Source organism: Mobula hypostoma, chromosome 28 (assembly GCF_963921235.1).
Source record: "Mobula hypostoma chromosome 28, sMobHyp1.1, whole genome shotgun sequence".
Taxonomy (NCBI): Eukaryota; Metazoa; Chordata; class Chondrichthyes; order Myliobatiformes; family Myliobatidae; genus Mobula; species Mobula hypostoma.
In genome coordinates, this window is record NC_086124.1 from 3,773,122 (window position 1) to 3,797,433 (window position 24,312).

A 24,312-nucleotide genomic window follows, 5' to 3' on the forward strand; every position below is an offset into this window, starting at 1 on the left:
TGATAGTTTTACGTGGTGGTAACAGTTCAGAGAATGTGGAGTGTTGCAAGGTTGTTCCAGTGAGTGTTCAGATTGTACATCTCGCCTGACTGTGTTTTCTTTTCTATTTGTAGTTACGCCATGGACAAGCAGGACACTTCAGCCCTTAAAAGGACCAGTGTTGTCAGCCCGACTATTCCTCCTCCAGCACCTCCCTCCAGCCCACCGATAGGTGAACTTTCACCACCTCCGCCACCAGCCCCAACTCAACTACCCCCGCCACCCCCATACATGGGGCTCGAGGGGCCTCCTATCTCTCCCCCACCACCGCCTCCCTCAGTTTCCCCGATGCAGTTTAACCAGCATTTCTCCAATGATGCCCCCTCAGTCCCTCCTCCTCCCCCTCCTCCCACTGATCACTTCCCTGCCGCCCCTGCCCAATTCCCAGCACCGGGAGGAGGTGGGGCTGCTCCTCCTCCTCCCCCTCCTCCTCCGCCGCCCCCTGGCCCACCACCTCCCGGGCCCACGATGTCATTTGGAGGTGGCACGGTGCCACCCCCCCCACCGCAGTCCTCTGACTCAAAGCCGAAAGCAGCTCTGCCGCCTGTGAGTGATGCCCGGACTGACCTGCTCTCAGCCATTCGGCAAGGTAAAACTGGGTGTAAAGACATTTTCTTTTATTATTTGTCCCATGAGCATCAAAAATTACGGTGAACTGCAGTGTGACACGCACAATGCTGGAAGAACTCAGCAGATGAGGCAGCACCTATGGGAGAGCGAGCCCCCTAATGTAATAACTGAACAAAGTCAGCTGAGACACTGAAGCTAATAGATATACAAGTGTTTATTCTTGCAAAAACAAGCAGCAGGCATCATACTGGGACACTCTTGGAAGAAGAGGTCTGCTCGACACAATATTAAATGACATTTTATATGCTAAAGATCAAAGGTAACAAGACAATTCCACAGTTACAATGTATCTACAATGCTTTCTTTGAATTACATATAGTTTTCAAACGCTATCTTCTTCGCACCCACGCTCCAGACACCCAGAATGAATGTTAACCCTCACAGACTCTGGGCTGCATTCATGCATATGCAGGCATCTCAATAGACAATAGGTGCAGGAGTAGGCCATTCGGCCCTTCAAGCCAGCACCACCATTCACTGTGATCACGGCTGATCATCCACTATCAGTATCCAGTTCCTGCCTTATCCCCATAACCTTTGATTCCGCTATCTTTAAGAGCTCTATCCATCTCTTTCTTGAAAGCATCCAGAGACTTGGCCTCCACAGGCTTCTGGGGCAGAGCATTCCATATATCCACCACTCTCTGGGTGAAAAAGTTTTTCCTCAACTCCGTTCTAAATGGCCTACCCCTTATTCTTAAACTATGGCCTCTGGTTCTGGACTCACCCATCGGCAGGAACATGCTTCCTGCCTCCAGCGTGTCCAATCCCTTAATAATCTTATATGTTTCAATAAGATCCCCTCTCAGCCTTCTAAATTCCAGAGCATACAAGCCCAGTCGCTCCAATCTTTCGACATGTGACAGTCCCGCCATCCCGGGAATTAACCTTGTGAACCTACGCTGCACTCCCTCATTAGCAAGAATGTCCTTCCTCAAATTTGGAGACCAAAACTGCACACAGTACTCCAGGTGTGGTCTCAAGTCTGATTGTTGTAAGCTGCGTTTTAAATTCAATCTGCAATCTCAATTCAATCTAAAGATTGACTGCTGGTGAAATTAATATTTGGTATACACTCTAACTCCAGAATACGCCCTAAAAGAGAGGAATTAAAAAAAAAAATCAACTTCTCAGGCCATAGCCCCTTATCAGAATTCTTTTACCCTGAACTTCCAGCATCTGCAGAATCTGTTGCATCAGTGAAATGCGTTGTTTGTGTCAATAACCGATACAGTCGAGGATATGCTAGGAAAAGCCTGCAAGTATCACGTCTCCAGCGCTGACGTATCATCCCCACAACTTTACAAACATGCCACTCTGCTTTCATTGGGTTATACTGAAGATCTCGGAAGGTTAGAGTGACAAACAATCTGCTGGAGGAACTCGGTGGGTTGGGGTGGATCTGGAGGATTTAGTTGAAACCTATCGAAAATTGGAAGGCCTCGATTGAGTGGATGTGGAGAGGATGTTCCCTATAGTCACTATAGTATTCAGGGGTTCCCAACCTGGGCTCCATGGGCCCCTTGATTAATGGTATTGGTCCTTGGCATCACAAAGGTTGGGAACCTCTAGTATAGTGGGAGAGTCTAGGATCAGAGGGTACAGCTTCAGAATAGAAGGAAGTCCCTTTAGAATGAAGATGAAGAATTTCTTTAGCCAGAGGGTGTTATATTTGTGGAGTTCTTTGTCACAGATGACTGTCTAGGCCATGTCATTGGGTATACTTAAAGTAGGGGTTGATCGGTTCTTGATTTGTAATGGCGTCAAAGGTTACTGGGAGAAGGTGGGATAGTTAATGAATCAGGCATGATAGAATGGTGGAGCAGACTTGATGACTGAATGGCCTAATTCTGCTTGTATGTCTTATGGTTTTATAGATGTAACTGAGTGCTCAGTTATCAACATAGAACATAGAAGCGTACAACACAGGAATGGGGCATTCAACCCACAATGTTGTGCGAAATCTACTAAAAAGAAAATCAAAAAACCCCAACAACTAATCCCTCCTACTTACACAATGTCTATATCCCTCCATCTTCCTCATGTTAATGTGCCTATCCAAACATCTCTTAAAAGCCTCTAATATATTTGCCTCTGCCACCACTCATGCAGCACATTCTTGGTATTCACTACTCTGAGTTTAAAAAAAACTTGCCCCTCACACCCCTCTTGCCTTCAATGCATGCCCTCTGGTACTAAGCATTTCTACCCAGGGAAAAAGACACTGCCTGTCTACTTCATCTATGCCTCTCATGATCTTACAAACCTTTATCAGATCTCCTCTCAGCTTCCGCCGAGTGGGATTGAACGTGTTCAAAGGATACACCTGATTGGAGCAGCAAAACTAATCCAAAATCAAGACAAAACAATTGCCACTAGCCTGTAACTGCCACAGGGTTGTTATTATTGCATTATTCCCTCAGCTCCTTCATCCAATGAAATGATTGTTTCAAAGTGTCGAATTCCTTATTTTGAATCTTTATTAGCAATTAGTAAACATACAATCTTGAAGCAATGAATTTAAACGTATCCAAGTGTAAGCTAAGTGTTATTCAGTGATATTAAGTGGTCAGCAAATATATGACCTCCACCGGTCCTGAGTTACAAGCTGCCACGAAATAAGCAAGAATACGAAACTTATTCCCTTCGCTTTTGCCATGCCTTCAGTCATGTGACTAGTTACCATAATACAGAATACATGGCTCCTACACTGACGTCTCACTCCTATTATGTATTCAATAGGCTTCCAGCTTCGTAAAGTTGAAGAGCAGAGAGAACAGGAGGAAAAGCGGGACCGTGTTGGGAATGATGTGGCCACAATCCTGTCACGGCGTATCGCAGTCGAGTACAGCGATTCCGAAGAATCAGAATTCGATGACGAGGAGTGGTCTGACTGAGCTGAGCAACACCAACACACCAGTCACCAGCAGCCAAAATTCTTGTTTTAAAAAGCCAAACCATTCCCAACAACGCCTCTCCACATAGGCGTAGTACTCTAACGTGTTATTTGCACAGGCTGTGAATGTGTTGGGGAAGATGTCAGACAAGGAAAACACTCGGTATTATAATCAGGCAGATATCAAATGAAGTGCCATGTATATGATTCAGCAGGAAGATAGATAAGTGTGTTACAGATCACTGGATTATTAAAATGGAAGCAGTTTGCTGCCTTGTTTTAGATTGGTGGTGCACACGATTATCCAGTAATTGGAGTAATGTATTTATCAGCCAATATTTTTATTAATGGTATACTGCTTTTTAATCAAGTACAGTAGCTAGAATGAGATTCTGTAATCTGCACACAGTAAATATGTATATGCGGTTATAATGAATCCATATTCACACATTTGCCAGTGCTGAAAGGTTTATATATATTTTTAAGACATTGCTATAGACTTAATAAATCTCCAAGTAATCAAACCAATTTGCCTGTTGTGTAATTAGCATCACCAAAGTGCATTATGGGGGGGGAAATTTACATGGAACCTGTCTTTGTAGAAATCTCCTGACTTTTAACCATTTTAATTTTTGAATATGGCATACTGGTGCCAAAACAGGATACCAATTACTTGTATTAATTGCCTGGTAAGGAACCTGGCCAACCAAAAAATGACTCTACATGTTATGAGAGTGCTGCAATTAAATCTTTGCTTTGTTTACATCAGTTTATGGGTGTTTCTAAATCTTGCTTATGCAATCAATTAATAATCTTTTGTGAAGAGAGACAGCTTCACTGGCAAACTATGCAAATTTAGCACTAGTTAGACTAACTGGTTTTATTATTTTTAACACAGTAGGGTTCAAATTGCCCTGATCTAAATTTATCAGGTTATTTTCATTCTGCTTTGGGGTAAAATTTTGTAATAACGTGTTCGTAATCACATAGCTGGGTTGCAATTTTATAATTTCCTCCCCTCTTTGATGTTTCTAAGAAGTGGGGAATTGCATTTGATTTCCTGGATTATTCCAAGTAAATGTGCAGCCAGAAATGTATTTAATTAGAACTTTATGTAACTAAAGTTTGCTATGGATATCAAAGCCTTGAAATAAATGATTTACCAACGATGTAAAATTTAATTGATTTGATTTTGTTTTCCAACACGCACACTAGTGGCCACTTTGTAAGGTACACCTGTACACCTCGCTAATGCAGTATCTGATCAACCTATCATGTGGCAGCAACTCAATGCCTGAAAGCATGCAGACATGGTCAAGAGGTTCAGCTGTTCAGACCTAACATTAGAATGGGGAAGAAATGTGATCTAATTGACTTTGACCATAGAATGATTGCTGGTGCCTGACTGAGTGGTTTGACTCCCTCAGAAACTGCTGATCTGGGATTTTCACAATTACAGTCTCTAGAGTTCAGAGAATGGTGTAAGAGACAGAAAAGTGAGTGGCAGTTCTGTGGGCAAAAATGCTTCTTGTTGAGAGAGGTCAGAGGAGAATGGTCAGACTAGTTCAAACTGTCAGGAAGGTGACAGCAACACATGATTTACTGTCACCTACCTGGCAGTATGAGCAGCAGGTGCATATCACAACTTCTGGTTACATGACCACTGACGCCAGGTAGACAATCTCTTGCAAAGGCAAACCACTTCTATGGAAAAATTTGCCAAGAGCAATCATGGTCATGGAAAGAGCATGATCATCCTTGCCCTACGACACTTTATCTAAACCCCTCTGATCATCCTCGCCCTACGACACTTTATCTAAACCCCTCTGATCATCCACGCCCTATGACACCCTATCTAAACCCCTCTGATCACCCACGCCATACGACACCCTATCTAAACCCCTCTGATCATCTACGCCATACGACACCCTATCTAAACCCCTCTGATCACCCACGCCATACGACACCCTATCTAAACCCCTCTGATCACCCACGCCATACGACACCCTATCTAAACCCCTCTGATCACCCACGCCATACGACACCCTATCTAAACCCCTCTGATCACCCACGCCATACGACACCCTATCGAAACCCCTCTGATCACCCACACCCTACAACACCCTATCTAAACCCCTCTGATCACCCAAGCCATACGACACCCTATCTAAACCCCTCTGATCACCCACGCCATATGACACCCTATCTAAACCCCTCGTATAATATCACTACTACCCTTAAAATGGATCCAAGTTTAAAATGGTCGGTATTGTGTCTAATTAAAACTAAATGCACCAGATTCAAATTATTTCTCATTTTAAAAAAATGCTGCAAATAGTATTTAAATCTAATTTTTTTTATTGCATAGCAACTAACTGATAGTTATGTGTAGTGAACAGCATACTGACTGGCTGCATTATGGGCTGACATGGAAACACCAAAGGCCTTGAATGGAACATCCTACAAAGGGTAGAGGGTTTGGCTCAGTACATCACGGATAAAGCCCGCCCATCCATTAAGCACATCTACATGAAACACTCATAGGAAAGCCCACCACCCAGGTCATGCTCTCTTCTCAATGGTGTCATCAGGTAGAAGGTACAAGAGCCTCAGGACTTACACCACAAAGTTCAAAAACAGTTATTACTCCTCAACCATCAGGCTCCTGAACAAAAGGGGATAACTACACTCACTTGCCCATCCATTGAGATGTTCCCACAACCAGTGATCTCACTCTAAGGACTCTTTATCTCATTATCTCGTTCTCGTTATTTATTGCTATTTATTTATATTTGCATTTGCACTGTTTGTTGTCTTCTGCACTCTGGTTGATCTTTCACTGATCCTGTTATAGTTACTATTCTATAGATTTGCTGAGTATGCCCACAGGAAAATGAATCTCAGGGTTGTATATGGTGATATAAATGTACTTTGATAATAAAATTTACTTTGAACTTTAACATTCCCCAGGTTTGGCTAGTTTTTCAAACACGATTCTACAGCGAGGTCTATGTGGTGGGAAATACAGGGAATTCATTGGAATTTGAAGAATGAGAGAGCAAGCTTCCCACGTTCCAGGTGAGTAAACAGTGCAACCATAATCAGCTGACTCAGTCATTCCACACGAGCCAAGTAGAAAGCACGCGAGCAAGCTGCATCACTGCATGGTACGGATACTGCACTGCAGTGGGCAGGACTGCTCCACAACAGGTAGTCAAAACTGCCCAACGCATCGCCGGCAGCAGCCAACCCGCCATACACAGAAAGGTGCCGGAAAAGGGCCAGTAACATCATGAAGGATCCCACCTAGCCTACTCATGGACTGTTCGTCCCATTTCCATCAGGGCAGAGGCTACATAGCATCTACGCCAGGACCACCAGACTCAAAAACAGTTCCTTTCCCCAAGCAGTAAGACTGATCAACACCTCCACCCACTAACCCACCCCCAACCACCACTACTTTATAACTTCCTGTCAGAGTCACCTGATGTACGTTCTTGTGCCGAGCATCACTTTATGGACATACAATCAATCTATGTATATAAGATTATTGTCGTGGTCTTTCATGGTTTTTTTTGTACTACATCAGATCCAGAGTAACAATTACTTCATTCTCCTTTACCCCTGTGTACTGGAAATGGTGTTAAACAATCCTGAGTACATTGAGAAAGATGGCATGGACCAGATGGTGGAGATCTTCATGGGTCAATGTCTTCTGCAGATACTGCCGATGGTCGGATGAGTGTGCAATGTGCCATGTCCATTGTCTTTGTTGAGGTTTATTCTGAGCAGCTGCATAACATAGGACCCTGCACAAAACAGGATATCCCCAGAGATACCATCATCATCATTATATGCCATGTTTTATGATGTGGGTGATCATGGTCTTTTCATGACCATGACCATTCTTGGCAAACTTTTCTACAGGAGTGGTTTGCCATTGCCACCTTCTGGGCAGTGTCTTTACAAGACGGGTGACCCCAGCCATTATCAATACTCTTCAGAGATTGTCCGTCTGGCATCTGGGATCACATAACCAGGACTTGTGATGTGCACCAGCTGCTCATACGACCGTCCACCACCTGCTCCCATGGGTTCACGTGACCCTGATCGGCGGGGCGGGTTAAGCAGGTGCTGCAAGTTGCCCAAGGGTGACCTGCTACTAGCGGAGGGAGGGAGCATCTTACACCTCCTTTGGTAGTGATGCCTCACTACCAGACAAGCTCAACGCCTTTCATGCCCGCTTTGAAAGACTGCAGCTGTGAGGATCCGTGCTGCACCCAGTAACCCTATGATCTGTCTCAGAGACTGACTTTCAGGAAGGTGGGCAGACCCTGATTGAGTACCTGGTAGTTTAAAAACTTGTGCCAACCAACTGGCAGGTGTATTCAAAGACATTTTCAACCTCTCACTGCTATGGTCAGAAATTCCCACCCACTTCATAATGGCAACAGTTATATCAGTGCCCAAGAAAAGTAGTGTGAGCTACCTTAACAGCTATCATCCTGTAGCACCCTTATCTACAGTGATGAAATGCTTTGAGAGGTCGGTCATGGCTGGAATTAACACTTGGACCTAGACTGACTGCAGTTTGCCCATCACCACAATAGGTCTACAGCAGACACAACCTCAATGGCTCTTCACATGGCCTTGGATCACCTGGACAATACGAACACCTATGTCAGGATGCTGTTCATTGACTATAGCTCAGCATTTAACACCATCATTCCGACAATCCTGATGAAAAAGCTACAGAACCTGGGCCTCTGTACCTCCCTCTGCAAATGGATCCTCGACTTCCTAACCAGAAGACTACAGTCTGTGCAGATTGGTGATAATATCTCCTCCCTGCTGACGATCAACACTGGTGTACCTCAGGGGTGTGTGCTTAGCCCACTGCTCTACTCTCTCTACACCCATGACTGTCTGTCTAGGCGTACCTCAAACACCATCTATAAATTTGCTGATGATACAGAATCTCAGATGGTGCGTACAGGAGCGAGATATACCAGCTAGATGAGTGGTGTCACAGCAGCAGCCTTTCACTCAACGTCAGCAAGACGAAAGAGCTGATTGTGGACTTCAAGAAGGGAACACAAGCCAATCCTCACTGAGGGATCGGAACTGGAGAGAGTGAGCAATTTCAAGTTCCTGAGTGTCAATGTCTCTGAGATTCTAACCTGGTCCGAACATATCAATGCAGCTATAAATAAGGCATGGCAGAGGCTATATTTTATTAGGAGTTTGGGACTTAGCTTGTCACCTAAAACACTCGAAAACTTCTGCAGATTTATGGTGGAGAGCATTCTGACAGGCTGCATCACTGTCTGGTATGGTGGAGGGTGGAGGGGGGGGCGGTGCGGCACAGGACTGAAAGAAGCTACAGAAAGTTCTGAAATTAGTCAGCTCCATCACGGGCACTAGCCTCTGAGGTATCCAAGATACCTTCAAGGAGCGACCGCTCAAAATGGCAGTGTCCATCATTAAGGACCCCCACCACCCAGGGCATGCCCTCTTCTCATTGCTACAATCAGAAAGGAGGTACAGGAGCCTGAAGACACACACTCAGTATTTCAATAACAGCTTCTTCCCCTCTGCCATCCAAGTCCTGAATGGACACTGAACCCATGACCTCTGCCTCACTTTTTAATGTTTTTGCACTATTTTAAATTTAATTACTTAACACGCATCTATCTACTGACTGCAATTGATCTATTACTACGTATGCATTGTTCTGCTGATACAAAGTTAACAAATTTCACAACATATGCTGGTGATATTAAACCTGATTCTGATTCTTTTTTGATTTAAATGCACATCCAGATATTTGAATATTGTTAGTTCCACCATCCACTCAAGCAGTGTGTTCCAGACTGAAGGCACCAACTGGGCAAAATAATTTCTCCGATCCCCTTTAAACCTATTCCTCTCCTTTGCATCAAATAAAATTAAATTAACTTAAATCTTGCTTCAAAAAGGCAGCAAAACATTATTTAAGCAGAAGTGGATGTGCACATTTGAAAAAGCTGCAGACGGTTCAAAGGTCCAATTTAATGTCAGAGAAATGTATACAATATACATCCTGAAATGCTTTTTCTTTGCAAACATCCACGTAAACAGAGGTGTGCCCCAAAGAATGAATGACAGTTAAATGTTAGAACCCCAAAGCGCCCCCCCAGCTCCCCCCTCCCATGCATAAACAGCAGCAAAGCAACGACATCCCCCACCGAGCACTCAGCATGAGCAAAGACACAGACTGACAAAGTCCTGACTGATGAGTCCGGCCCGAAACGTCGACTGATCATTTCCACGGATGCTGCCCGACCTGCTGAGTTCCTCCAGCGTGTTGTGAGTGTTGCTTTGACCCCAGCATCTGCAGATTATTTTGTGTTTAAGACACAGACTTGCAGTTTCCCGAAAGACTTTGCGTTTCACCCAGTATTCGACATACCACAAGTTTTCGCTCCCTAATAGGGGAGAAAGAGATGTCTCCGTTTTCACGGTGAGCAGTGAGACAGGACAAAGTCGCTGGATTACAATATTAAAAGTCCACCACGTCGCTTTTTTCGAGCGCTGTGCCTGAAGATTGCAAAGATCCCGGGTCTCCAGGAACACAATTGGGTCTCCTGCCGTGACACCGACCTCAATCCGCCCGTCTCCAGAGCCTCAAGATCCTAGGCTTCCGAATTTGAGCTGGACTGTTAGGCGTTCCAAACAACAACGGCCGGTTGTGAAACCCCGAGAACGGGTCCCATTCCCGTAAAGAACCAAAGTCAGCGCGTAACTCCAGGTCAGGGTCTTCAAAATAACCCTGAAAGAGAAAAATAGAGATATTAAAGATGGAAATGGAGCAGTTTCCGAAGATGCCAGCAAAGGAGTCACAACTAGGTGCCATTAAAGTTCAAAGTTCAAAGTAAATTTATTATCAAAGTACATATTTGTCACTATATACAATTCTGAGATTCATTTTCTTGCGGGCATACTCAGTAAATCCCAGCTGTCCAACCAGCATCCTCTTTGACTTTCTACCATCAGGCAGGATACAAGACAAGATGTATAAAGACAAGAACGGTCAGGATGGAGAACAGTTTCTTCCCTCGGGCCATTAGGCTTCTGAACTTCCTGTCACATCGCATTTGAAGGGTCATCGGTTAATTTGTACTGTACCCAACAATATTTAATTTATGCACTTCATTTTGTTTATACGTGCGTATTAATTTGTAGATTTAATTCTTACTTTCCTAAGTTACTGTGTGTTATATGTGTACTACCGTGTTTTACACTCTGGTCCGGAGAAACATTGTCTTGATTGTATCTGGTTAATTGACAATAAACTTGACTTGACTTGATAATGACCCTGCGTCTGATTCTGATTCTAGCCAATCATGGAGTGATTTAAATTCAACTTCTGAAGTTCAGCTGCTTTTCAGACAGAGATTTATATCTGTCATTGAAAAGTAGTCCTTCATTACACTAATGACAATATCCTTGCATGTTGTGCTCTGTCTGATATTTGCCCTTGTAATTCCTTGCTGCGGCACTCCAGTCTGACGTTAAACATGATTCACGGTTGTGGCGCAGTTATGGTCATGTCTTCTCCCTGCCTCTGGAGGGCACCGCTGTAACACCACACTGATTCTTCTGACAACCGGTGAACTAGCAAGGACGCGAGGAACGCTTAGACTGAAACAGAACTTGACATAAAACGCAGAACGTTACAGCACAATACAGACACCTCGACTCACCTGTTTGCTGACCTTTTAACCTACTTCAACATCAGTCTAAACCCTCCCTCCCAGATAGCCCTCCATTTTAATTTCATCTATTTGCCTATCTCTGTGGTATCTCCCTTTCCTACCTTTCCACCACCCCGGCAATGAATGCAATCCATACACTCACCACTTCGTGAGCAAAAAATCTACCTCCCCCTATACTTCCCTCCAATCACCTTAAAATTCTTCCCCCTCGTATTAGCCATTTCCACCATGGGAAAAGTCTGTCTCTAAATTAAATATTGCTGGGTACAGTACAAATCTGTGCCTCTACATCCTTAGGAGTTTGCAGAGATTGGGCATGACATCTAAAACTTTGACAAACTTCTATAGATGTGAGGTGGAGAGTATATTGACTGGCTGCATCACAGCCTGGTATGGAAACACCAATACCCTTGAATGGAAAATCCAACAAAATGTAGTGGATTCAGCCCAGTCCGTCCTGGGTAAAGCCCCCTTTGTCTGCTTGAAACGCTGTCATAGGAGAGTGGCATCCATCATCAGGAATTCACACCATCCAGGACATGCTCCCTTCTCGCTGCTGCCATCAGGAAGAAGGTACAAGAGCCTCAGGACCTGTACCACCAGGTTCAGGAACAGTTACTACCCCTCAACCATCTTGAACCAAAGGAGAAAACTTTACCCAGCCTCAGTTGTCCCATCATGGAAATGTTCCCACAACCAACGGACTCACTTGGAAGAAAAGACTCCTCATCTCGTGTCCTCATTATTTATTGCTACTTGTTTATATTCGCACTTGTACAGTTGTTGTCTTTCGCACTCCTGTTAATCACCCTAGTTGGCTGGTCTTTCCTTGACCCTGTTATAGTTACTATTCTATAGATTTGCTGAGTATGCCTGCAGGAAAATGAATCTCAGGGTTGTATATAGTGACATATATATATACGCTGATAATAAAATTTACTTTGAACTTTACCATATGTGCACCTCTGTCAACCCTTCTCACGTCCTCCTTCACTCCAAAGGAAAAAGCTCAAACTCGCTCAACTTCTCCATGTCAGACAAGTTCTCTGATCCGGACACAATCCTTGTAGATCTGGTAAAGCGGTGACATACTCTCCTTTCATTAGCAGCATCGGGGAAGAGACACAGGAGCCCGCAGATGCACCATTCTAGAGCGCTCCTGAAAATCTTATATAACATTTGGACAGGAAAGGGACTAGCAGATATCCAAGGATCTGCTTCTGAACTGTGGAACTCTGTGACTTGGTGCAGCAGGGTAGGGTAGTGGTGAACACAACGCTTTACAGTGCCAGCAGTCCAGGTTCAACTCCCGCCACTGCCTGTAAGGAGTTTGTACCTTCTCCCTGTGACCACAAGGGTTTCCTCCGGGTGCTCTGGTTTCCTCCCACAGTCCAAAGACGTACCGGTTGGAGGGTTAATTTGTCATTGTAAATTATCCCGTGATTAGGCTGGGGTTAAAACGGGGCTTGCTGGGCAGTGTGGCTCGAAGAGCCGGAAGGACTATTCTGTGTTGTAACTCAATAAGTAAATAAAAATGAAAGACTTGTGACACGTTCATGATTTAATGGCATGTCTTTGTTCAACGGGGGTGGGTGCCCAGCGCTCAGCCGGGGGCCGTGGTCGAGTGGTCGGCGACTTGGCCGGCTGCCCCCACCGGACTTGGTCTGGTGAGGAGGGTGTGAGGACACCCAGCAGGACTAAAAAAAACAAGACCTGACAAAGGACGGATGAGCTCCTTGTGAGCCAACGGCCATCTTCCATGGAAGAGATTAAAGCCTCACCACGTATCTACGAATCGTATGCGATGCACCTAGTTAGAAGAGAGATGATGAACTTGGGCGTTGCACCGTGTGCCTGGACCTGCCCAAGGCCTCCGCCTGAGGAAGGGCCGAGCTCGAAGAAGTGGCCGCGGCTGGAGGCCGACACGGTCTCGGGCTCGAGTTTGGCGGGCAGTGCCAAGGCGGCCAGCGAGAACAAACTGGAGGAGAGGCTGTACTCGGTGCTGTCATAAGATCGAAGAAGATGGAGGTGCATAGCCACCAACCCTGGATTCGGGACGGCACCCACTGACTGACTGACTTTGTTTGACAGGGCAGGGGAGAATTTAAGATGTGAAAATGACTGGAGGGAAATGTTGTGATAGACTTCTCTAAGCCAGATTTTCAAACAGGGCAGCACAGTAACGTCGTTGTTAACATAACACTTTACAGTGCCAGGAACTCAGGTTCAATTCCTGCCGCTATCTGTAAGGACGTTCTCCCCGAGACCGCGTGGGTTTCCTCCGAGTGTTCCTGTTTCCTCCCACAGTCCAAACATGCGTGGGTGAGGGTTGGTAAGTTGTGGGCATCCTCTGGTGGTGATGGAAGCTCGGTGATTGGTTGAGTCTGTGGTGAGGAAGGAACATGTGATGTTAGCATCTATTTTGAGAGGACAAGAATATAAAAGCAAGGATATAGTGTTGAGTTTTATAAAGCACTGGTGAGGACTCACTTGGAGTATTGAGAACAGCTTTGGGCCCCTTATCTAAGAAAGGATTGCTGACATTGAGGGGTCAAAGGGGATTCATGAAAACAATTCTGGGATTGAAAGGCTTGTCATATGAGGAGTGTTTGATGATTCTGAACCTGAACTCACTGGAATTCAGAAGAAATGAGGTGGGATCTCATTGAAAGCTGTTGAACCTTGAAAGGCCTTGAGAGAGTGGATATTGTGGGAGAGTCTAAGACCAGAGGACACAGCTTCAGAACAGAGGGACATCCATTTCGAAAAGAGATGAGGAGGAATTTCTTTAGCCAGAGAGGTGAATCTGTGGAATTTGTTGCCACAGGCAGCTGTGAAGGCTGAGTCTTTGGGTATATTTAAGGCAGAGGTTGATCGATTCTTGAATAGTCAGGGCATGAAGGGTTACAAGGAGAAGGCAGGAAATTAGGGCTGAGAGGGAAAATGAATTGGCTATGATGAAATGGTGGAGCAGATTTGAAGGGCTGAATGGCTTAAATCTGTGGGCCGATCCCAGCACATCCTCGGACTCTGCTAGTTCTTGATTCAAACAACGTATTTCACAGTATATTTCGATGTTCTGGTGTATAAGTGTGACAAAGACAGCTGATACTTATCAAGTAAGATCGGACTGAGATGCTTAAGTACAATTAAATTTACTTGGTTATTTCAGATTGATGGTAAAAAGCTTCATTTCCTTTGTGCAAGATTTTTTTATTTTCACATTATATGTCAATGATTTGGATGACAGAATTGATGGTTTCGTGGTGGCCCAAGTTTGCAGATGATATGAAGGTGGGTGGAGGGGTGGTATAAGAAATGGCAGATGGAATAAAGTGTAGAGAAATGTATGGTCAAGCACTTTAGTAGAAGGAATAAAGGTGTAGACTATTTTTTAAATGGGAAGAAAATTCAAGAATCAAAAGTGCATGGGGACTTGGGAGTCTGCGTGTAGGATTCTGTAAAGGTTAACTTGCAAATTGAGTTGGTGGCTCATTTGCTCATTATGTGCCCAGTCATATAACGTGGGCAATCATGGTCTTTCCATACCATGATGGTTCTTGGCAAATTGTTCTCCAGAAGTGATTTGCCATTGCCTTCTTCTGGGCAGTGTCTTTACAAGATGGGCGACCCCAGCCATTATCAACACTCTACAGAGACTGTCTGCCTGACGTCAGTGGTCACATAACCAGGAATTGTGATGTGCACCAGCTGCTCCCATGGCTCCATGTGGCCCTGATCAGGGGCTGAGCTGGAGCTACATCTTGCCCAAGAGTGACCTGCAGGCTAGCAGTGGGAAGGAGCACCGTACACCTCCTTTGGTAAAGACATGTCTCCACCCTGTCACCCTGAGTCAGTGGTAAGGAAGTCAAATGGGATGTTAACATTTATTTCAAGAGGACCAGACTATAAAATCAAGAATGTGATGCTGAGGCTTTATAAGGCATTGATCAGACCGCACCTGGAATATTGTGAGCAGTTTTGGGCTCCTTATCTGAAAGATGTGCTGGCATTGGAGAGTATTCGGAGGAGATTCACAAGAATTATTCTGGGAATGAAAGGGTTAACATATGAGAAGATTTGATGGCTCTGGAGTTTAGACGAATGGAGAGGATCTCATTGAAACCTATTGAATATTGAAAGGTCGAGATAGAGAATCAGGTTTAATTTCATTGGCATATGCCGCGAAATTTGGCATTTTGCGGCAACAGTACATTGCAGTATATCATAATTTTTAAAATCAATAAATTACAATAATAGATAAATATATATATATAAAATTAAGTACGTAGTGCAAAAAGAGAGCGCAATGAAAATAGTGAGGTAGTGTTCATGGGTTCAACGTCCATTCAGAAATCAAATGGCAGAGGGGAAGAAGCTGTTCTTGAATCACTGAGTGTCTGTCTTCAGGATCACATACCTCCTCCCTGATGGTAGCAATGAGAAGAGGGGATATCCTGGGTGATTAGGGTCCTTAATGATAGATGCCATCTTCTTGAAGCATCAGCTTTTGAAGGTGTCTTCAATGCTGGGCTTTTTCCAATCCTGTATGCCAGATGGTGGTATAACCAGTGGATGTTGAGAGGATGATTCCTGCAGTATGAGAGTCTAGGACCAGAGAACACAGCCTCAGAATAGAGAGATGTCCGATTAGAACGGAGGCGAAGAGGAATTTTAACCAGAGGGTGGTGAATCTGTGGAATTCATTGCCACGAACAATTGTGGAGGCCAAGTCATTGGGTATGTTTAAAATGGATGTTAACAGGTTCATGATTAGTTGCGGTGTAAAAGGTTGTGGGGAGAGGGCAGGAGATTGGGATTGAGAGGGATAATAAATCAGCCACGATGGAATGGAGGAGCAGACTCGATGGGCCAAATAGCTTGATTTTTCTCCTATATCTCATGGCCTTATTATCTTAAGATGTTAAACTTCTGGTTGGGTTGAGTTGTTCTCCGATCTTGGCAATTTACTTGCTAACATTTCGTCACCGTACAAGGAGACATCATTACTGCACGGTTAATAGTACTAACGATATCTCCCCACGTGGTGATAAAACATTCACAAGTAAATTGCCAAGGTTGGAGGACAACTCAACCCAAGCATCAGCCACCCTGAATTACATATCGTCTGAATATTAAACTTCTCTCTGGAGTACTTAACTGATCTTTTAGAGCTGAGAGCTGTGCGTTGGGTTTTATCTGCCCGCTGTTTCAATGTTCCACATCAGGGAAACTGTTTAAACATAAATGGTTACCAACTAAAGTTGGAGAAAGTTTTTTTTTCTGGGGATTGTGAGTCTGGAAATTGCTTCTTCAAAGGCCAGTGGAAGCAGAGACTGAAATATTATTGGGGCAGAGGTAAATAAATTCTTGATAAGCAAAGGGGCAAACAGTGACAGAATGGCAGCTAGACATATGGCTAATGTTACCATCAAATAGTCACAAGGTTATTGAATGGATTCAAAGTACATTTATTATCAAGGGATTATAAATTATACAATCTTGAGATTTGTCTGCTCGCAGACAGCCACAAGACAAAGAAACCCGAAAGAACCCAATCAAAAAAAAGACCAACACCAGAGTGGCAGGGCAAGTTCAAGAGGCTGAATCTGGCTCCTGACTCATTCACCACACTTCAGGTTTGGTTCTTTGGAGGAAAACAAGAAATGCCATCATTCACTCTAGAACATTTCCTTCTGCTTGGGGTTTATTTTAATCTAAGACTTTTACAAAACTTTAAAACTGGCAAGGAGGGCCAGCCAGCTCACATCTTGCACAGCTTCTTAAATAAATAATTCTTCCCCCTTTTCCCCCTTCCTCTTTTCCTTCTAAAGAGGGAAAGATGTTGAATATGTAATGATGAACACTCCGCACCATTTCCTGTTGCTGTATAGAAAACAAACAGCAGTGTAGTTTCAGAAGCGATAACTGTTTCTATTGAGTGTGTCTTTACCACTACGGCCTACAGATACCCCCCTTTGCTTTCCTCCAATCACCTTAAAATTATGTCCCTCGTATTAGCAATTGCCACCCTGTCCATGCCTCTAATCATCATATACACCTCTGTCAAGTCACCTCTCATCCTCCATCACTCCAAAGAGAAAAGCCCACTCAACCTACCTTCATAAGACACGCTCTTTAATCCGGGCAGCATCCTGGTTAATCTCCTCTGCACCCTCTCTAGAGCTTCCACATCCTTCCTATAATGAGATGACCAGAACTGAACACAGTTCTATAAGACTGTGAGACATAGGAGTAAAATTAGGCCATTTGGCCCATCGAATCTGCTCCACCATTTAGTCATGGCTGATTCTTTTTTTCCTCCCCTCCTCAGCTCCACTCCCTGGCCTTCTCCCGGTAACCTTTGATGCTGCGTCCAATCAGGAGCCTGAATTCTCCGAGTGTGTTTCTACTGTGACTGTCTGCAAGAAAATGAATCTCAGGGATGTATGTGGTGATGTATACCTACTTTGATAATAAATTTACTTTGAACTTTGAAGTGGAGATGTTAAGGGATGGAATTCCAGAGTCAATGGGTTTGGTAAAATGATTCCAACAGGGAGGCTCCAAATGAAGGAAACTCTTAGATGGACACGTGGATGAAAGAAGAATGGAGGGCTATGTGGCGGGGGGTGGGGGGGAGGCTTAAATTGATATTGGAGTCATTTGAAAGGTTGGCAAACTTTGTGGGCTGAAAGACCTGTATTTTTCTGTACTGTATGATACTCTATTTTCTATATAAAACACTTTGAACAAGTTTTTGGTCAATTTGGCTTAATGTATCCGGAAGTCACTCAGTTCAAATTTCATTGATAATTTTCCAGTAAAGAACAAGGGCATTTTGATACAGTAAAGGCACTATACAAACACAACTTGTTGTTCTCAGCAGAATCTGTCTGGTGTTCATCCCCAGGGAACGAGTTAAAGCCTTCCACACGTGACGAATTGGAATAATTTAAGTGTCTTCCATGTAAACAATCCCAAAGAGAGTGTGAACGAACAAGCTGAGGATTCATGGTGGAAAATGACTCCTCATCAGCCAGCGGCTTGTACCTACCCACCACCATTCACCTGGTAAAACCTTCTCAGATATCCAACAATTTCTTATATTCTGTCTCCAAGTGTTTTGATCCGTTCAGCTTGGCAACTTGCCATTCAGGAAACTCAAATGATTATTCAGCCACAAGCCAAATACTGCAGGTGCTGGAATTGTGAAATCAAAACCAATAGTGCTGGAACCAGGCAGCACCTGGTGAGAAGTCATGGAGTTAACGTGTCAGGGCACTGCCCTTTCTCAGAAATGAGAAAAGGTATCTATTTATTTGTTTGTTTATTTGCATATCTATCTATCTATTTATCTATCTATCTATCTGTCTGTCTGTCTACCTATTTATCTGTCTGTCTATCTATCCATCTATCTACCTATTTATCCATATATCTATCTGTCTATCTATCTATCTATCTATCCATCTATCCAGCCACCTATGGATCTATCTATCTGTCTGCCTATCTATCAATCTATCTATCTGTCTACCTATCTTTCTGTCATAAGCTTATGTATGTATTGATTGATTGAGAAATAGCGTGGAGTAGGCCCTTACAAAAATGACAAATAAGAGAGATTCTACAGATGCTGGAAATCTTCAACAACACACACAAAATGTTGGAGTAACTCAGCAGGTCAGGTGCATCTGTGGACATAACAAACAGTCGACGTTTCGTGCCGAGAAAGCTAGAAAAGAAGCAAGTTTTTAAGTTATAGAGAAAGTGAGGAGGGACGATATGAATGAAACGTTCTGGACTTGTATGTCTGGATTTGCATTTGCTGACAGTAAACACACCTGATTTACAAACACCTCCATCCTCAAATCCAAGACTTCCTTTATTAAACCGTGTCACACTCCAACTCTGCACCTTTGTGGCCGTCCTCTTTCATTGTCAGACAGTCTGATGCTGCCACACATCTCATACATTTTCAGAATTAGAATTATGTTACTGACATATGTTGACACATCAAAAAGGGGCAGAGATAAAGATTAGCTTTATTTGTCACATACAGTGAAATGTGTCATTTGTATCAGATCAAATCAGCGAGGATTGCGTTGCGGACAGCCACAAGTTTTGCCATGCTTCCCGTGCCAACGTAACATGCCCAGAACTCACTAACCCCAACCCGTATGCCTTTGGAATCTGGGAGGAAACCGGAGCACCTGGAAGAAACCCATGTGGTCATGGGGAGAACATACAAACTCCTTATAGACAGCAGCAGAAATGGAATGCTGCCATCTGAGCTATGCCACCTTCTCACAGCTACCATCGGGCAGGAAGAACCAAAGTCTGATGTCCAATCCCACCAGGTTCAAGAACAGTTAGCGCCCTTCAACCATTTGGCTTTTGATTCAATCGGCACAATGTGAATCACCATAGTTTAGCAACACGATGGCAACTTAATCACTCTGCACTATAATGGACTCTGAGCTTTATTTTCCACTAACTGTGTTCTTTCTAGTAAAACCTTTTTATAATTTATATTTAATTGATGTTTTACTTGTGAATGCTGCTTATCTGAAGCGGTATGAATGCGATGCTGCTGCAAGTAAGTTTTTCACTGAACCTGAGCACACGTGTAGTTGTGCAGATGACAATAAACCCGACTTTGATTTCTGGCTTTGAATTTCCCAAGCAGTCTTTCCAAAAATATGAGTTGATCTCTGTAGAATAACTAACTATGCTGTATTGATAATATAGGAATCTTGTGTTCCCATTTGGATGATTCTTGTATGAAGCAGCGAGACCCTTTAAAAGGCTTTGCTTACAGATGAAAATAATACATATTAGTCAATAGCAACAGCCACAAAATGCCGGAGAAACTCAGCAGGTCAGGCAGCGTCTATGGAAATATATAAGCAGTTGACGTTTTGAGCCAAGATGCTTCTTCAGGACTGGAAAGGAAGTGGGGACATGGCAGAATGAAAAGGTGGGGGGAGGAGAAGGAGAAATAGCTAGAAGGTGGGAGGTGAAGTCAGGTGGGTTGGAAAGGCTGGAGAAGAAGGAATCTGGTAGGAGAGGAGAGCGGACCATAGGAGAAAGGGAAGGAGGAGGGGGTGGTGAAGACAAGTTTCCAGGAAGGATGCGTGGCTGTGGTAGCAGGTCTGGGTCAAGGAGCCCATGGTCAAAGAGATCGCTGAGGGAAAGCAGTGAGGGAGGGTCTCACTGAACTCCTGTTGAACAGAAGATTTAAACTTCTTCAGGGTAGCCATCCCTTGAAGAGACTTTGCAGTGGAGCAGCAAATCACAAACAACAAGAGATTCTGCAGATGCTGGAAATCCAGAGTAAAACACACACACAAAATGCTGGAGGAACTCAGCAGGTCAGGCAGCATTTACGGAAAGGAACAAACAATGCTCCCCCTTGGTGATATCTACTGCCCTCCAACTCTTTGATCATGTACTCACCCAGACTCACTAACAGAGCCACCTATCACCCATCACCTTCCAGCTAACCTCCTTCCTCTACTTATTCTGGCAGCTTCCCCCTTCTTTTCCAGTCCTGAAAGAGGATCTCAGGCCGAGAGGTCTATTCGTTTCCATGGACACTGCCAGACCTGCTGCGTTCCTCCAGCATTCTGCGTGTGTTGCTTTGGGTTTACAGCACCTACAGCCTTTCTCGCGTTCACATACTAATCAATAATTGCTCTGACCCAGTCCTGATCTCCAGCGAGAACAGTTTGGTGTCACTTCACCATGGTAAAGGGAATGCCACGTGTACCTACTGAGACTGGCCTGTCATGTCGCGTGCAAATGTAATTCCATCAAAGCATTAAAATATCATCTTTTCATTGTCTTAATTGTTATATTTTGCTGTAAGATTCTTTTATTGTCTTCCTCAATAATCTCGTGCACACACCATTTTCAGAATCAGAATCAGGTTTATAATCACTGACAAATGCTGTGAAATTTGTTGTTTTTTGGCAGTGGTGCAGTGTATTTACTTACTGTCCGTTATGCAGATGGTGCTCGGGGTGACAATGAAGGTCCTCCATCTCTTTCTGTCCTTGGCCATACCATCCCACACAGATATAGAGAGTTTCTTCATTGCTGTTTCCATAACAACTGCTTTTGACCAGCCAAGTTTAATATCACTGAACCTGGACCACTCTTAGTCTGGCCTGTACCCTTTGACCTGTTTGGCATGGGTGACCCCTCGCAAGAATCAAAGCACGAGGCCCTGACTCCAGCCGACGTGGCTCTCTGGGTCACTGAGGCACACAAGCCTCCAAACCCTACGACAAGGTTGTGGCACCAAGATTTGGATATTTAAAGAGCACCTGAATTCAGGTTCGGTGCTCCGTCACCAGCTCCGTAAGTTCAGTCTGTGACTGCCTTTAGGATTTCTGTCTCGTTTGGATTCTCGTCTAGTCTCGTCAGGTTCTTGTCTAGCATCTCGTCAAGAAACCTGTTCTCGTCTCAGTATAGAAATTATGTCTCAATTCTAGTCTCGGATGCTCCAGCACTTGGGTCCTTACCATTCTCACCGAGGCTTCTTGTCACAATAAGACAATAAGATCACATTTGGAATCCCGGGTGCTGTATTGGTCTGTTTATTCTCTCCACAGTTTGGCACTGACCATTTAACCTGCTTCAACATCCATCTAACCCTTCCCTCCTACATAACCCTCCATGTTTCTATCATCCATGTGCGTAAGAGTTTCTTAAATGTTCATAACATATCTGTCTCCACCACCAGACCTGCCAGGGTGTTGCATGCACCCACCAGTCTGTGTAAAAAAACAACCTCTGGCATCCCCTTATCCTTTTCTCCAATCCCCTATGATTATTCCTCCTTTCCTTCTTTCCCTCTTCCCACCCCCCCCCCATATTAACTATTTCTACACTGAGTGGTGGGGTGGAGACACATCTCCACCAATGGAGTTGTAAAGGAGCTTCCCTCTATAAGCCTGCAGGACACCCTTGGGCAAGATGTAGCACCTGCTTAACCCCCTCCCCCATAGATGCTGCTTGACCTGCTGAGTCCCTCCAGGACTTTGTTTGTGTCACTCTGCTTTAGGGTGGTGGGATGGAGATACCTCTCTGGAGATGGGATGGAGACACCCCTCTGGAGATGTAAAGTGCTCCTGGTGCTCCTTCCCTCCTCCAACCTGCAGGTCACCCTTGGGCGAGGTGTAGCACCTGCTAAGCCCCCCTTCCCCCCTTGATAAGGGTGATGTGAAGCCATGGGAGCAGGTGGTGGATGGTCATACGAGCAGTTGGTGCATATCACAAGTCCTGGTTATGTGACCACTGACGCCAGGCAGACAATCTCTGAAGAGTATTGACCATGGCTGGGGTCACCTGTCTTGTAAAGTCACTGCCCAGAAGAAGGCAATGGCAAACCACTTCCGTCAAAAAAAAATTGCCAATAAAATTTCCCACAAAATGGCACATAATTATGATGATGACCCTGGGAATAAGTCTCTGGCTATCCACTTGATCTATGCCTCTTACCATCTTGTGCACCTCTATCAAGTCACCTCTCATCCCCTTCACTCCAAAGGGAAAACTCCTAACTCACTTAACCTCTCCTCATAAGATATGTTCCCTAATCCAGGCACCATCCTGGTAAATCTCCTCTGCACCCTCTCTAAAGCTTCCACATCCTTTTTATAATAAGGCAACCAGAGCTGAACATGAAATTCCAAGTGTGGTCTATCCAGGGACTATAGAGTTTATGAAGCAGTTAGAAAGAGGAGATGTCATCTCACAAAAGCTTCAAGAATTGTTCCCCCCCGCCCCCTTTTGAAGGAGTGGTGGGATATTCTGAACATAGAACTTTACAGCACAGTACAGGCCCTTTGGCCCACAATATTGTGCTAACCCTTTAACCTACCTAAACTTTCCCTTGTGAAAGCCTGACTGAATTTACCCTATCTATCTATACACCTCATTATTTTGTATACCTCTTTGTCCTCACAACCCACAATGACTAATTAACCTACTAATTGGTAGCTCTTTGGACTGTGGGAGGAAAGCAGAGCACCCGGGGGAAACCCACACCTTGACGGGGAGAACGTACAAACTCCTTACAGACAATACTGGAATTGAACTCTGAACTCCATCGCCCTGAGCTGAAATAGTGTTGTGCTAACCTCTACACGACCATGGCGTCCAATGTTTTTCCAAAGTTCCAGAACCTTCTTTCTCTTACCGCAACACGTTGCAGCACATTAGCTTTTTCTGCTCAGACCTCACCTTCTTCAAGGTCCCTGTCACTGGTGAATGCTGAAGTAAAGTATTCATTAAGAACCACACGTAAGTCAAGACCAGAGGGAGGAATGCAAAGTGAAGGGCAGATCGTGAGGGTGAGGAGGAGGTGAAGAAAAGGGTTAACGAATCCCCAACCTGACAGCACTTTCATCCATTTCGGGAACTTGCTGAAACCACTCCCCTCTGTCTCCAACTTCCACCCCATCATCTATTTTCCCTTTTCGCTCTGACCCCTTTAACTCTACCTGTGGACTCACTCCCAAGGACTTTTCATCTCATAATCTCCTGTTCTCTAAATTTATTGCTTACTTCTTTAATATTATTGCTTTGCCTTTTTATTCTTTCTGTATTTGCAGTTTCCTATCTTTCCCACTTGGGTTTTCTTGTCCATCTTTGTTGCGAGAAGTTTTCCACTGATTCTATTGTGCTTCTTTGAAAACCTGCATCTCAGGTCAGTATATGACCTTTGGTAACAAGTCCACTTTGAACTTTCCACTCTCACCTGGATCACCTGCCAGCTCTTTTTCTTTATTAAGATAGAGAGCAGAATAGGCCTTTCGAGGTGCACCGTCTGGCAATCCCCAAGCCTAATCACAGGACAATTTACAATGCCCAATTAACTTAACAAATTTGTACGTCTTTGAACTGTGGGAGGAAACCCACGTGGTCACGGGGAGAACGTACAAACTCCTTACAGGGAGTGGTGGGAATTGAACCCTGGTCGCC

The 24,312-nt window shown here is 44.3% G+C and overlaps 1 protein-coding gene across 1 annotated transcript in view; it reads left to right on the top strand.

Annotated features, from left to right (window-relative positions):
• The window catches only part of wasf2 (WASP family member 2), a 72,774-nt gene extending 68,033 nt beyond the window's left edge, over positions 1-4,741 (top strand). The window contains exons 8-9 of the mRNA XM_063034827.1: positions 114-628; positions 3,412-4,741. Of these exons, the coding sequence (XP_062890897.1) occupies positions 114-628; positions 3,412-3,566 (670 nt within the window). The 3' untranslated portion in view covers positions 3,567-4,741. The remainder of the gene's footprint in view (positions 1-113; positions 629-3,411) is intronic.
• Positions 4,742-24,312: the final 19,571 nt, after the last annotated feature.